Below are 17265 nucleotides of genomic sequence, written 5' to 3' on the forward strand. Positions count from 1 at the left end.
CAGTCATCTGCAGCTAGACAATAGCAGTCGATTTAGAATGAAATAACACTTTGCTGAACACAAAATGAAATATCTGATGAATGCAATCTCACACAAAGAAGCACAAACACTCACGCAGAGTTGTTGTCACACAGGAGTAAACATGGCCACCCACAGCTCACAAAATAGAGGTGCTTGGGTTCATGCCTGTGGGAGTGTTATGGTATCTGTCCTCCGAATATTCTGTCATTATCGAAAAAGTGGTATAACTCAAATTCAATACATGTGTTGTACTCACCCCAATATCTCATGATCACCAAATGGGTATTTCTTCAAATTGAGCACAGACGGGTGAAATGATTAGATTTTCGTGGTCAATTGTCAAGGTCACTGAGAACACTACCCATTCTCATGATTGGGATGTCTCATAAATCAGCTTCCAGTAATCAAAAGGGAGGCAGAGAGTGTCCCAACATTAAAGAGTAAGCTAAAGACCTTAGAACATCCTCCTTGGTCCTATATTTTATGGTATTTTATTTTACTCTATTTGTTTGTGTTTTACGCTTTATCTGGTCATTTTATTATATTCTTGTCATTTTAATTCGTCATTCATGTTTGTTGATCTGTTAATCCCCCTGAGACAAATGTATTTTGTGATATTGGACTATCTGAAAAACATTTAATTAAATTAAATTTGATAAATGCTGGACAAGATATCCTTAAATCTCGTACAGACATCCACTTGCACTCATTGGTAAACAAATGATAAACCGGTGGTCAAATGTAAAGGTCTTTGTGACCTCACAACACATTTTGTATGCTTATAATAATAACAAATGAACTCATCTAATGATGTCTAATGATTACATTTAAACTGTATCTGGTTGGTGAAGGCGTGAAACTGCAAGGTGGTAATTCTATTCTCTCTCAGATTTCAAAATGTTTTCATGCCATTTTGATATATAAAAGCAATAATTTCAATGTACATATCCAGGTCAGTTATATATCAATCAGAGAAACCTTAAACACCCCCTTAATGTACATTCTGCACTCCCAGACAAACGAGGGCAGGACCCAATCAGCAGCAGACATTCCTTTAAATACTCCAACGCTCCGAGGCCCGAGCCTGACCACACACACTCACACACTCACACACTCACACACTCACACACTCACACACTCCTTACACAGCACCCACAGGGCAGAGCACAGGAAACACACACCATTAAGACCATAACTGGCTCTATACCTGTCACATTTCTGATGTTTGGGTGCTGTGATGTAAGACTATACAGAGGGGAAAACGCTTTTGACTGTATAATTAAATGTCAAATGTACAGTAATTATGTGGGTAGCTGCCAATATAAGCATTATTATTTGTATGGTTTCAGTGTTGTTGCTTTGTGTCACTATATCCGTGTGTAGGTGAGTACAGAACCTGAAGTAAAACTGTTTCTTCCTGCTTTTCTCACTTCAGGGTGATGGAGTATTCTCTGGACGGCCATAACGCCAGTCTGTCAGCCATCCGTACTGTCCGAGTGCTCAGGCCACTGCGGGCCATCAACAGAGTACCAAGTAAGTCCATGTACATTTGCGAAGGGAGGTTGTGGCTCAGTGTTTAGTGCGCTGATTTTCGGATCACGGGGGCACTGGTTCGAATTCCGCTGCAGTCAACATCCGTCCTTGGACAAGACACTTCACCCCAAATTGTTCCTGTGGGGATTGCCCACAGTATTGAATGTATGTAAGTGACATGTAATGTAATGTAATGTAATTTGCAAAGAAGCTTTTTTGTTGTTGGTGAAAGCACACATTACTTTCCGATTAACATAATTTGTCCCCCCTCTGGTCATTTTTCCTTTTGCTTAATGCTATCAGTTTAACACACCGTGACCAACTGATTCGATGTAGATTCAAGATTCAAGGCTTTTATTGTCATTTATAGCTACAGTGTAGTTATGTCAATGAAAATCTGAGGTCCCAGGCTCCTCCAACAGCGCAACACAATAAAACATATGAAATAGTGCAAGTAAATACAAATAAAATAGAATAGAATAGAAATAGTGCAAGAATAGTCTATATACAAGTAATTGGAATATGATGTATTAGATAAATTGTTTTTTTTTGTTTTAAGTTGCAAAAGGATGAATGCTATGGATATTCTTTCAACAGTTCAGGTGTTTAACAGTCGTAGCTAGGAGGACATTAATAAAGACTGTGACATGGTTTAAAAAAGGACAATAAAAGCATTTTTATATGATGTTCAAACTCATATAGTAAACATATGCAAATGCTTTTGTTTTTCATACAGTATATATTTTTTGTGAGCAATTCTGCATAACAATCTGCTGCAAAGTGCTTCCTGTCCCAAAACTGACAATATGTTATTATTATATTTTCCCAGCACAAGCAGTTACATTTATGCAAATGTTACATCATATTACATTTATATGTTTCCACTACCCTACACAAAACGCCCTGAGGTATTTGAATATCCCCCTTTTGTTTATATATATATTTTATGTTTTCATTTATGTGGATAACAAAAGTTGTTACAACACACTTAAGTAATAATTACACATAATTGAAACATAAAAAGACAAAGAAATAAGGAAAAATGCAGAGGAAAGTGTCAAGAAGAGGAGAGAAAAACAGGTTTTGTGCTTATTTATAATTGTTTCAGTTATTATTTAGTTGTTGAGAGGGTCTGGCCTGGTTGGTATAAAGAGGATTCAGCTCTGAATCTGATCCAGAAAGGAGTCCAGGTATATTTGAATGCATTTCCCCCTTATGATCCATGTGCTATTTTGCTATTTATTGTAAGCCTTCTGCACTGACTGCTGTAAAAAGAAAACCAACAGAGAAAATGTTCTTAATCACTCTCCTTAACGGTAAATTGGCCGATGATCCACGACTTATTGTTTGCTTTAATCTCACTTCCAGAGGTAGTACCGTGCCAGTGGCTGGTGAGAACTTGCACATAGTTTGTCATTTCCTTAAAAGCCCCGTGACAGAAGTGACCATGAATCTGCAGCGAAAGAGGATCACTAGACAATGGTGTCATAACAATGAACACGATTATTAACCAGCATGCATTAGGCAGGCGGCCAGGCTGTTTGTCAGGTTGAGGTTGCCAGGTACTATAGACATGCTGTACGTATCTCTCTTAAACAGGGTTATATACTGGGTTTAACCTTACACAGATTATTGTTCATTAAAAACAATTTATAAAGAAATTAGAATATTATTTAAATAGACAAGATATTTGTAATAACCCTCCTACAACCCTGTACAATTCAGCATTATTATATATTCTAAAGTACATATTATACAGTATATTGAAGTACAATGCGCACATTTTTACCCCTCATGTTAATATAAATACTTGTATTTCATGTTATTGTTTCGTTTTAACCTTACTTTCTTATGTTTATATAAAATTGTTAATTTTATTTATTTGTAATTTTATCTTTTTTTTGCACATTCTTACTTCTTGTGTTTATATAAAACATATATTAAATTTTTTTATGTATCTTTTATTTTATTTTATTCCAAAATGTAGCACATTTTCCAATAAGCCAATTTTCACAGGCATTCTGTATGTTGCAGAGTTATAAATACAGCAAATAGAAATGCCTTTTATGACCCCGCTTCCCCAGGAATAGCCACATTACGACACCAGATTCTCCCACGTATATGATGACGTTAGATGAGTGTGTTTGGGTTTGTGTGTGCCTGCTTTGCGCCCTGCAGTCAGACCCAACACAATCACAAAGCATGGCAGGTTGTCTGTTCCTCTCAAGCTATCATCACAGCCTCACACAGGGACATATAAACACACTCTCTGTGGTGTTCTACCTTTGTGAGGAATGAAAATGTAACCTAATTGCTAAGCTAACAGTAGCCCAGAGGAACGTCTTGAGAGCCATGGACAAGGGGAAATGAAACTTGTATTATTTATTGTAACAAGTCTTCAGTGGCTCCCTGAAGACACAGGGACGTAGAGGAGAAAGAGAGAGAGAATTACAACGAGAGGTGTTTCTAGGGGCTGAAACTCAAGGTCAGCGTAGATACAAATAGACACAAAGCCCTCACGCTCATACACTCACCCCGAGGATGTTTAACAATCGGCTTACTTAGCTCATTTATCCTCTCGCTTTTAGACTCCATCTAATCTTTTGTTTTCCTTTTCATCTGAGTTGTGATCAGTGATGGAGTGTTTCTGGGTGCGAGCCAGCCGGGCGAACAGCCAGACTAAAGTTTTTCTCTCCCTACTTACCGTCTCTGTTTGTCTCCAACCGTTCTGCAATCGCTCCGTCTCTCTGTTTGCCTTTCTGCCTAAGTGGATGGGAAGTGTTCATTGTTGGACAGATGTTAAATATGTTTTCGCTCCGTAGCCTGGATACAATGAGCAATACACGCTGAGCTCGACTACAATTACTTTGTGAGCAAAGAGAAACAAGCTCCAACTAGCTCTCACCAATGCTCTGTTGTTCTTTTCTTTTGATTTCTAAAGGCTCTAGAGTTTATTTGTCCCTGTCCTGCTAACATTTCTGAGTTAGCCATCACCCTTGAACATACTAATACTCACATCTTCTGTCCAGCAAGACAATCATCCATCAAACATCTAGGGTTTATGGGAAGTTGTGTTTTTTAAAGGCATTAACTGCTAAAGCAAGAGGGTAATCCAGCTAACAGTAGCATTTGTTTCAAGCTAGCTTTGGAGAGGGCTAGGGATTGTTTAGTGTACTCTGTGTTTGGCATTATTGTCATAGTGTGGTGGTAGATTATTGATGAATGTTTTAATAAATGTAAAATAATTGTATTTAATTTATATTTAAGCTGTATTTTCTACCACTTCTCCATTTTGACCATGGCTTTATGTTTTGTGTACAGGACAATATAGCCAAGTTCAATGATAACATTAAGTCACAACTAAACAGAAAATTGAACATATTTAGCATTCTATTATGAGGTTTATTCTGCAAAGATACTTTCACATATTGCACATGTTAGCTACTATAATTGTATGATATCGCTGGATAGTTTACATTTTTCTTATTAAAACAAGACATTTATCATTGTCATTTCGCTGCCAACAGGACATTAACATATTTCTCCCTGATCTAATCTAAGAAGCAATTTTATGACTTTATTAAAAGATATTTTCATAGATAAAGACCTAAAGCTGCAGCCCTGCTCTTTCCAAAACATTACTTCGACATATATTTTAAAGTATGTGTCCTTTTTCTCTTCTAATTAACATTGATTGATTGTTACCAGCTAATATAACCTTTTCTGCATAGCAATATGATTCTCTTTCCCAAATAAAGGAAACATAAATTATCCCTGTTGAAGACTTTCTGGATAGTCGCCCTTTGTTTTGTTTAATGATCTCATGGAGTCCAGACTGTTACATTGCATTAGTTTAATGAAACCTACCAGGGTGCGTTGTAACTCTGGGAGTGAACGCAGGGTCAATCTTGTTTTAAATCTCTTTGTCTCTACTGTTCTTGACTATTCAATTCAGTGTATTGCTGAATCCCATCTCCATACTCAAAATGATGTATGGAGAACCCATTCATATTCCGCTTAGATGTCAATGCTTTGAGATGTTTGTGTTTGAGCAGATTTCACCCAGATGCCTCTATAGTAAAAGGCATCTGTGTACTGTTTACTCAGTGTGTGTACATTTCCTTGTTCCTCAAGAGTACTGCTTTCTGCCCCAAGCATGCCCAAAGACATATTCTTTTTCAGTTTTATGATGAGCAATATGTATCACGAGAGTCAGGTTTTCTCATTTCGCCCGCCTATTTTATGAGAAACAGTGTAGAGAGAAGTCAGTTGACAGATATAACTGGCAGATATGTTAACAGTAGGACATATAAGTCAGGACACAAGATAAAATGAGACAGATAGGTGATGAGACAATGATTTAAGTCGGGCATTAAATCGATTTTCTGGTTTCTACTCCACCCCAAAGCCATGACCACATCTCATTAGATCTCTGGTTTGACAGATTGAACCACAACTGCATGGCTGTCACATATCTCATATAAAAAACACATTATCTCACATGCTACTCTAAATCTGCCGCTGGTTTGCGGTCAGTAAATCTTTAAGGAAGGCAGATGGTCGTCGGGACCAATGATGGATATTTTAAGAGTATACCATTTTCTCCCATTTGTTTTTAAGACTGAAGCAAAAACACATTATCAAACCCCATGCTGTGCTACTATAAAGTTTGTTCTGTTGCTAATGAGTGTACACAGAAGCACAGGCCAATAAACATAAACAAGACGACACACATTAAATGTTGATGAGTCATTCCGTCCGAGCTGGTAGAGCTTGTACGTCACTGAATAACAACCTTGAAAATTCCACTGTCGGGACACTTTCTATACTTGGAAACAAGAGGGGGTGTTCAGATCTTATTCTTTTTTTTTTCTAGTATCGATGTTATTTCATCTTACGGATGTTGTTTCTCTAAATTCGAAAAAATCGAGCCTGTTTCTCCTAATGGAGATGTTTTGGGCGGTTGTAGCGCGTTTACACTTGTTGGCCACCGTATATTAGATCCAAGGAACTACACAAATAAGTCAGGAAATATATCCATCCATGTTCTCTCGCTTATCCGTGGTCGGGTCGCGGGGGAGAGCCCCAAACGTTCCTTTCCCTGGCCACATCAACCAGCTCTGACTGGGGGATCCCAAGGCGCTCCCAGGCCAGCGAAGAGATATAATCCCTCCACCTGGTCCTAGGTCTACCTAGGTCTTGGTCTCTTCCCGTGCCTGGAACACCTCCCTAGGGAGGCGCCCAGGTGGCATCCTTACTAGGTGCCCGAACCACCTCAACTGGCTCCTTTCGACGCGAAGGAGGAGCGGTTCAACTCCGAGTCCCTCCCGGATGACTGAACTTCTGACCTTATCCCTCAGGGAGACGCCAGCCACCCTGCGGGAAAACCCATCTCGGCCGCTTGTATCCGCGATCTCGTTCTTTCGGTCATGACCAGGAAATATATACTTTTTACAAAACTAGATTTCACTATTCAAATAACGTTGTAAGGGTGTTGGGTAACATGAGCGCTAGTAGAAGGCTAAAAGGCTAGAAAAACTTAGTTACAAATTATATAATTTCTTGTAACACCTATACTTCAATCAACATTAGCAGAATCAGAATCCAGTTTATTGCCAGGTACGTTTACACATACAAGGAATTTGCTTTGGTATTTGGTGGTGCAAACATAAACAATCTAAGAAAATAAGTTGCAATAGTGGGTAAAAAAAGAAATGTATAATATAAAATAAGTATTTTTAAGAAACAAGTTAGCATTAAAAAAAGAATGCTAAAGACAAGTGTTTACACCAAATTTAAATTTAAATATATAAAAAACCTTAAAAGCTAAAAAACAAAAACACTTAGGACAATGAAAACATGACAATATATGGCAAACTACAGTGAATTATATTTTAAAGAGGCCCGTCCACACAGCGGCGTGCGTTGAAAGCTTCACCATTCACTTTGAATGGGGTGACGTCACTTTTCGCCGAACTGCATTGTGGGAAGCGAAGCGGAGCTTTGCTGGCGTGGCTCGCTGCAAAAGTTGAGCAATGTTCAACTTTTGAAGCCTCGGCAGAAGCGTCAGCCAATCGAATCATATGCCAGTACAAGCTCTAGCCAATCAAACCGCTGCTTGTGTGTCAGGGGTGGGAGATTCATGTGATTGGTTGTTGGTCGAGTTTCAGACACGCCCGCCGGCAAGCTTCAACGCACGCCGCTGTGTGGACGGGCCGTACGGCGTTGAAGACGTGTTCAAAAATGAGCAACATGCAGTCAGGGAGTTGAGCATGAACATGGCTCACAGTATTAAGATAAAAAGAACAAGAGGTTGTTCACATGATGTGCATTAATGTAATGCATAATGTTTGTGGGATGGATAAAAAGTCAGTGACACTACTGTAATATCATCTTATTTTAAACGTGGTCATTGTGACAAGTCTGCGATCTATGTGTGGCAGGGGACAGAACACATCGTGAGCGACCTCAGGGACTAGATCCCCATCTCTGCTGACGCTAAACGCTTCTGACAGCTGGAGATAGATGCTGAACACGTGTGGTTAGATAATACTAGCCACGGGGAGGCTGTGAGTTCAAATCCCAGAGGATGAAAAAATGTCAAACTGTCACTTTCAGTATCGTCACCACTTGTAATTATATTGGCTGCGGGGGCGAAGTTGTGTGGCTTCCAAGATCACAAGATCAATAGAGGTTGTCAGGGTGTCGGGCGAGGAGAAGGCTAAAAGGCTGCTGCAACACGTGGGAAGAAGGTTGGAAAATGATCAAGACAAGGGACTTATAATTTAAGGGGATTATTCCAATTACCCAATGTTAGGGAGCGCACAACCAAGCGAGGTTTTTGTATTTCTGTTTGTGGGGTGAAGCTTTGGAACAGTTTGAATGAGGAGCTCAAGGGGTGTCCTAACGTAAAACTGTTTAAACAAAGGTATAAGGACATGATTTTCAAAAGGATTGAATTGTTTAATCATAACTGGGTGTTTACGGTTTATTTATTTATTTGGTTTGTTATTTTATCTTTTCTGGATTACCGTTGACCTCTTGTATTTGTTTGTTTGTTTATTTATTTGTTGTTTTTGTTTTTCAATAACAAATGTATTTCTTTAAGAGAAAAAAAATATATATGTTAATAATTGGGGGTGGGATTAAATAAGTGTAAACTTCTTCCCACCCCTTTTCGGATGTGTAATTAAGTATATCATTTGTTTATATATAATTTACAGTCAGTAATATTTTTATTTATCAATTTGACACCTCTTACATTTGTATAGTAAAATAATTCTCATGTTTCATTTCATTATTATTATAATTATTTTGTAGAATTTTTTTAAACATTCGAAATAAATCAAATCAAATCACTTCTGATAACATCTTTCCATTTCTGTGTGACTTTTCAGGCATGAGGATCCTGGTGACGCTGCTGTTGGACACCCTGCCCATGTTGGGAAATGTCCTTCTCCTCTGCTTCTTTGTCTTTTTCATCTTTGGCATTGTGGGAGTCCAGCTGTGGGCGGGGCTACTGCGCAACCGCTGCTTCCTGGGAGAGGACATCAGAACGTAAGGAACTTGTGATACAGTACATACTTCTAGGTTTAAAGTAGCACACATGCTCCTGGGACATTGCTGTGTTGAAACCTAGATATGTATTGAAGGAAGAAGCACTTTGATGCGAATAGGATTGGCTTTAAGATCTTGAGTAGAGTATAGACAAAGTACAGATGAGTGAAAAATACAAACTCCTTCAGTACACTTAGAAGTTGCCATCAATGTTTAATCACCCCCGAACAGAAAGAGTACATACACCCTTTCTTTTACAAGTGCTGCTCTCCACGTCCATACGGAGACCAGCAGAGCCTCCAGCATGCACACATGGACTCTTCCAACATGCTCACACTTAACTCAAAACATGATCTTTCTTTGATTTACTTACTGCCCTTTTCCTCTCTCCTTCTGTTTGCGTCTTTCTTATTTTTCCTCATGGTGTTTCTCTCCTTTGCTCTGTCTTGTTAGAGTTATGTCGAGGTGTCATATGGTGTATCAGTCAGCTGTTGCCTGTAGCAAAAAGAAATACAGAACTTGTAACTTGTAAGAGTACACAAAGTGCGTATCGCCGTCAGGATCCAAACCACCGTATGACCTAACATGAAATACAAAAGGACAAAAGAACCGTGAAATACATGTAGATGGGAAATTAGATAAGGCTGTAATCTCAGGCCCATGATATACAGTGTGCAATGAACGATAAATAAAGCCATCAAATTCACCAGCTCGAAATCCTACCTGAAGAGAAAAAGTCCTCTATGCGGATGATGTTGCTCTCCTGCTTTAACAATCGTTTTAAAAAGCCTGAATAAAAAATCTCAGACGTGGGCTTGTGGGATGTGACTGAGCAAATAAATAATATAATATATTCAAGATAAAGCGCATGTTCCTAGAAAAAATATATTAAAATGACATTCTAACTGACCCTTAAAGGAGGAAAAATAGGACAAGGTGCAGACTTGAAATAGCATAATTTATCTTCTACACGGCACACTTGTGTAATATTACATACCTCCGTGCTTGCACATGTATCTTGTCTTGAGATAAATGAGGTTGAATACATGTTATGGGAGAAGAGCATCAGACAAACAACCACAGGCACACATGCAGATACAAAAGATCAGAGTCACCAATTTAGCCGTGGGCATTACATTTATGCAAAAGGGAAAGGAAAACCATCTCACTGTCCACAACCTCAGGAAGCCTAAATGTCACTTAGGTATCCTTGAACTAATTCTGCTTTGATGTAATGGCACAAATTGTACCACAGTTGATGTTACTGGATCCTTGCTGTGTGTGAGAGAGACAGACAGAAAGAGGACAGCGGCTTAATATTTCATGGCCGAGGCAGCTGTGTTTTCTCTCACAGAACAAATGCTCGCCTGGCCCTACATTACAATATGATCTCACTATCAGGGAAGAACATTTTCTCCTTTACTGTACTCGAGCACTACTGTTAAGGTACTTGTGCTTAGTGAAGCATCTCCATTTGATGTCACTTTATATATTTACTCCACTAAAGTACATTTCGGAAGGAAATATTGTAACTCTAATATTAGATAGATAGATAGATAGATAGATAGATGGATAGATGGATAGATGGATGGATGGATAGATAGATAGATAGATAGATGGATAGATAGATAGATAGATAGATAGATAGATAGATAGATAGATAGATAGATGGATGGATGGATGGATGGATGGATGGATGGATGGATAGATAGATAGATAGATAGATAGATAGATAGATAGATAGATGGATGGATGGATGGATGGATGGATGGATGGCTAGACGATAGATAGATAGATAGATAGATCGCTCGCTAGCTGGCTGGCTGGCTTGCTGGCTGGCTGGCTGGCTGGCTGGCTGGCTGGCTGGCTGGCTGGCCTGGATGGCTGGCTTCGCTCGCTCGCTCGCTCGTCGCTCGCTCGCTCGCTCGCTCGCTCGCTCGCTCGCTCGCTCGCTCGCTGCTGGCTGGCTGCTGCTGGCTGGCTGGCTGGCTGGCGGCTGGCTGGCTGGCTGGCTGCTGGCTGCCTGGCTGGCTGGCTTCGGCTGGCTGGCTGGCTGGATGGCTGGCTGGCTGGCTGGCTGGCTGGATGGCTGGGCTGGCTGGCTGGCTGGCTGGTCTGGCTGGCTCGGCTCCGCATGGCGCGCTGGCGGCTGGCTGGCTGGCTGGCTGGCTGATGGCTGGCTGGCCTGGCTGGCTGGCTGGCTGGCTGGCTGGCTGGCTGGCTGGCTGGATGGCTGGCTGGCTGGCTGGCGGGACTGGCTTGGCTGGCTGGCTGGATGGCTGGAATGGATGGATGGATGGATGGATGGATGGATGGATGGATGGATGGATGGATGGATGGATAGATGGATAGATGGATAGATCCCAATTTGGGAAATGTTTGCGTTGCACAGTTTTAAAATATACATGTGGAAATACAAATTTCTCAATATTAAATTGAACAAAAATGTACAGTGGGAGTTTAAGTCCAGTTAGCAAGAGAAGCTATGGAGCATTACTTCATTTATTTAGAGATTCAGATTAATAATACAAAATATATTAAATGATTAAATACTGCTTTTGCATTATAGGTTAAGATAACACCCGATCCCTAGAGGGAGACTAACCAGCAGAAAGAGTCATTCAAATTAGCCCCACTTTAACAAACTGCAACATTATAGTGATGTGCACGTTAATGCGTCCAGTAATTACTATCCACCACATTAACAGTTCAGCAGATAAACGGGTAACAGGGAAGAGGACAGGAATGGCAGGAACATCATTGGAGTCCACCAATAGACAGTCTGGTGTGGAGTAAGATCATTTATCACTCTACTAGTAATTCAAAAGTGAATTTCACATCCAAAAAAGGCACTTTGCTGAAGTGGAGGGCTCTCTACAACAAAGGGGGAGTTTATACAAGAAGGCATGTTGAAGGCGATCACCTTTTTCGTCCCTCGTAGGAAACAGCTCTCCCCATTGATACTAATAGATGCCTTGCTAACTGTCCTTTGAGTTATGATGTGCAGTTTAACTTTAAATGAGAAAAAACGTCTTAATAAGGAGCTTGTTTTGAGTAAATAGGAGGCATTTTCTCTTTTTATAATTAAAGTGTGCAAACTACAGTATGTACATCACCAAATGAATTAAAGGACAAAGTGGTATTGTAATTCTTACATTTTGTATTGTCTAAATTCAACTCAACGAAGGGTTTATAAGTAGCAAGAGACATTTTCCTTTCCTCCAGTTTTGGCAGGAGCCTCAACACCAGGCATTGCAGAATCATTGGTCAAACTCCAACCCGTCACTCCAGGATAGCTTCGATTTAACGGACTGTTTATTAAATGAAAAAGATTAGAGGTTATAGATATTATTTTCCAGGGATTATAAACAGCTAAATCTACTTAGTGTAACATTCTCTGTCTCTTAGTTGAACATTCTCTGTTGAGCTTCTGAGAAATTCTACAACACAAGGTTGTCCTTCCCCATTTTTCAAAGGATTTATGACAAGAGTGTAAACCACTGATTAAGATTCTGAGGAGAGACGGGAACACACAGGATAAGTGAATACAGTGTGAAAACAGAGTGGGAGTTGTAGTCGGTCGTTGTCGCTGGAGGTGTTTTGTTCAAAGATAAGATAACATCTGTGATTGGATGTGTGCCTGTTTAATAGGATCGATGATATCCAGTATCATCTCTCATGGAGTGACGACACTGCTTTCTAACATCTAATCCAGGATTATATATAAGAGCTCACTGTAAAGGGCTCAAAGGATAATCTGATCCTGCTTATTGGTGAATGGCACAGTAGAAGCAATACATAAAAAGTCAACTTGCAAATTCTGGTCAAGCAATATGTAAAATGCTTACTCGGCTATTTCTTGTTAGAAAATATCATTTCTTAATCAAATAGTGTCAATACAAGTAGACTGGTGTGCGCTGCCATTTGGATTTGTATTCTGTGTTTTACCTTGAACCAGCTGGCACTCAGAGGAGAAGAGTTGCCAAAAAGAAAGAAGGTGTTGAGAAGCATTTTCAAACCATAAGACAATGACTAACCCTTTCTTGAATAATTATTCTTAAAGGGCCCTATTATGCAAATGTTGAGGTTCATATTTTTATGTTGTACTGTGACATGTTTACGTGCTATAATGTTCAATGGTTCATTCCTTACAATAGACATTAGTGTCAGTATCTACAGTACTTTGCTACTGTAATATAACACGCTGTAAAAACTTGCAACAACAACCATTGTCAGCAGTTTAAAGGTGAAATAAATCTACAAAAATATACTAACATAACATTAATTATTGTTATTCTTTTTCCATGCAGAATGTACAACCTGTCCATCAGTCCCTACTACATGACGGAGGAGGGTGAGGAGAGCCCGTTGATCTGCTCGGCCCCCCGAGAGAACGGGATGCTGCGCTGCCACGATCTGCCGCCCAACACAGAGGGCGGGGCCGAGTGCTCATTGGCCGCTTCCCAACACAGTTCAGCAATGATGGGAATGGGCGGGGCCAGTGTGAACGGGTGTGTTAACTGGAACCAGTACTACAATGTGTGTCGCCCCGGGGAGTTAAACCCTCACAAGGGAGCCGTCAACTTTGACAATATCGGCTACGCCTGGATAGCCATATTCCAGGTAAGATTCAAGGCTTTTATTGTCATTCGTACATAGCTACAGTGGAGTTATATCGATGGAAATCTTAGGTCCCAGGCTCCTCCAACAGTGCAACACAATAAAACTGATAAAATAATGCAAGTAAACACAATAAACTAGAATAGAAGTAGTGCCATAAGAGTCTATATACAAGTGATACATAATGTGTAAGTTGCAAGAAGGGGTTTATGTGCAGATATGGAAGCAAACACATGGAGAGCAAACTGTGTGTTATTGTTAACAAGGTTTTGTGAAAGGTTTTCAGATGTGTTTAAATTCCAAAATCATCCATTCTGGCCATTATATTGCATGTATCATCACCTGAAAGCTATATCTCATCCACATCCAATGAAATGTGTTTCCCTCTTTCTGAACCCAGCCCCCCATGGGAGGCTTTTCCTTATCTCAGTCCTGTCTGTACTGATATGATATGATATGATATGATGGATATGTCACGGCGTATTATGGACTTACTTAAAGATAGTCTTACCCTCAAGTGTGAATACTGAACACATTCACATCCCACAGTAATCCCTGTTAGGTACTCTTAACTTTCTGTGTGTGTGTGTGTGTGTGTGGTTTCTCCTCACAGTAAGAGGCTTTAGAGATCAGATTTGCTGATTTTTATTTCCCATTTGTGATGGTTTAGCAAGCATCACTTTAGGTCTTTGATGAGATTAGTTTTAAAGCAGGGCATTTAAAGAGTGTATCTGTGTTTTACTTCCTGTGTGTAGTATTTGGAAATGATCTGTATTGCATTCAGAGGAAGTAGTCAATTCCCCTACAATTTGAGAAAAACGTTCTTTAAACTAGATCCTATTTATCTAAAGGGCGTGTATTATTGGAAACATAACATAATTAAACATAATATAGACCATTGGTTGACAAGTAGGTGGAAACACCAATAGAAAAAGAGAATACAAATAAAATAAAAGTGATTGAGGTACACAGGGAGATAGGGGAAAGACAGAAGGCTCTACGAATGTTAAATGGGTTGCTCGGCTTGTTATTCCAGTCTACAGCCTTATTCCCTTAGTATCTGTAAATATACAGAACATGAATTATACATCTCCGCACAGAGTTTCTGAAAACATTTCAGCCTGTGGTCCCAAATTGAGTTAATTCAGGGTTACCCTGGGACTCCTGCGGAGAACAAAAAGCTTTTAACAAGTCACGATGGGTACCCACCACATACCTTTGGCTTCGTAAACTCCCACCATGTGTGTGTGTGATAAGAAATGACTACATGGAAGGATGTCAGGTGATAACCAGTCCTGAAGCAGCCAGGGAATAGACTGACATTTGTTAGTGGAGAAGAGGAAGGACTAATAGAGTGAAGACATCTCAGCCAATGTTTCTATCAACCTGCAGGTTAATGACTGCTGACCTCGCTCACACACACACACACACACACACACACCACACACACACACACACACACACACACACACACACACACACACACACACACACACACACACACACACAACACACACACACACACACACACACACACACACACACACCTGGGTCCAGACCTTTGAATCGGCCCACTCCACAGAGGGTAACTAGTTGTCAACTGTGTCAGGAGTATCCATTGGGGCTCTTTCACAATGTGTTGGTTAGGCCTTTCACAAACGACAGCTCCAACATGCTCTTTGCTCCACATCTAGGGCTATGTCATTAGTTTGAATTACGGCCCTGGAAGATTCGCTAGCTACTGTAACTCTGATCTTCAAAGTCTGTCAGGAGCAGAAGATTTGTTGAGTTGATTGCGTTTTACCTCTTAAATTAAACCGATGCCAGCTGAGAATCTTCTCTATTCGCGATGCATATCATTGACTTTTACAACATGGATTGAAACAAGAGGAACATTTAGAAGTGTATGTGCTGCTCATGAAGTGATTGTCCTTTATGAATTGACCGGTCTCTCATTTTTGTAAAGAAGATGATGTCCTCAAATTCCAATTCTTGATATCTTGTATGAATGAGTGAGAGTCTGTTCAACTCAGATTGCCTTACATGGCCTGGCAAGATAATGTTTGTCCTTGACTGAATATCTGCCTGGTCTGACATCTTATTGTTTACTCTTATTCATAGTGAATAAAAGGATCCCCAATGATACAAAAAGTCTCTTATGAAACAATGACAGGGACCTGCTTAAGAACTCACCACCTCTCTCAATACAAAGAAGCAAAACACACAGTGTAGTCTAATTTTCTTGATTTTTTGTATCTCTTTGTGGTGATTTTGTGTTTTTTTTTTGCGATGTATTGCACCCTTTCATAGTTGTTGTGATTCCATGTCTCTCCTTGTAGATGTTTTGTGTGTCTTTGTGATTTTTGTTGTGGTCATTTTGAGTCTCTTCCTGCTTGGGTTGTGTCTCTTGTAATGGCATTTTATATATGAAGGCCCTTGACACTTTGGGCCCCTACAGTAGGCTTATGCCCTGTAGGCCCATTCAGTATTCATGATTTAACAGATGTATTTTTGTTCAATAGTGAGAATCCTCTGCTCTTTTCAAATCTGGTGCAGGAGAGCACTCCAGCAGAGAGCGGATTAGTCGCCTCTGGGTCTTGGTGTGTCTCCATTATACGTGTGTGTGCATTATACACATGTGTGGTATCTTTTCATGGTATATTTGTGTACTATTCTTCAAAAATACATACGTCGGAATACTTGCATGCACGTGCCTGTTCCATATGTGTTTGGACATTTATTTACTGTACGTTTGCTTATACAGTTGTCACGTGCTCACGCTCTCTGTGCTGTAATGTGTTATACAAGCTGAGGTGTAAATGTTGAGGTGTGAGTGTATTAAAGGCTTGGCTGAGCTGAGCCTCCCTTTCAGGTCTCAGCATCTCCACCGCTCATTAGCATAGTGGCTACATGAAAGAGCTGCGTCAGTCCCCAGGCTCACACACACACGCACACACACACACACACACACACACACGCACACGCACACGCACACACACACACACACACACACACACACACACACACACACACACACACACACACACACACACACACACACACACATATAATAGATTGAAGGGGCACCACAGGCTTAAAACAGACTTACAGTAGAAATGTACTGGATCAAACTTTGCTGTGTACTTTGAGTTTATTTAAGGGTGTGTGTGTCACGTGTTTTTGAAGACAAAGCTGTAGGAACGTTTTTCCCGCTTTCTCGTTTTTTCTAATAAAATGTCTGTCTTTCTGTGTCTTTTTGTCCCCCCCACCAGGTCATCACACTGGAAGGATGGGTAGATATCATGTACTATGTCATGGACGCTCACTCCTTCTACAATTTTGTATATTTTATACTGCTCATTATCGTAAGTACCGTCTTGTGTTTATTTCAGTTTAAGATAACAAGCTTTTTCTCCTATTTAAATGTGTTAGTAGGATTAAAATACCAGTACATAAACAAATAGACTTTTGGTTGGGTCCAAAATATCTACATAGACTAACATGGGTCTTGTTTGAAACCAAAACAAAAACAAT

At 40.0% G+C, this 17265-nt stretch overlaps 1 protein-coding gene across 1 annotated transcript in view; it reads left to right on the forward strand.

Annotated features, from left to right (window-relative positions):
- cacna1ha (calcium channel, voltage-dependent, T type, alpha 1H subunit a) overlaps positions 1-17265 on the forward strand; it is a 126295-nt gene that overhangs the window by 58395 nt on the left and 50635 nt on the right. Inside the window, 4 exon segments of the mRNA XM_034143463.1 lie at positions 1457-1554; positions 8952-9111; positions 13422-13734; positions 17004-17096. Coding sequence (XP_033999354.1) covers positions 1457-1554; positions 8952-9111; positions 13422-13734; positions 17004-17096 — 664 coding nt within the window.

The sequence above is a fragment of the Trematomus bernacchii genome, unplaced genomic scaffold, assembly GCF_902827165.1.
Source record: "Trematomus bernacchii unplaced genomic scaffold, fTreBer1.1, whole genome shotgun sequence".
NCBI classification, from domain to species: domain Eukaryota; kingdom Metazoa; phylum Chordata; class Actinopteri; order Perciformes; family Nototheniidae; genus Trematomus; species Trematomus bernacchii.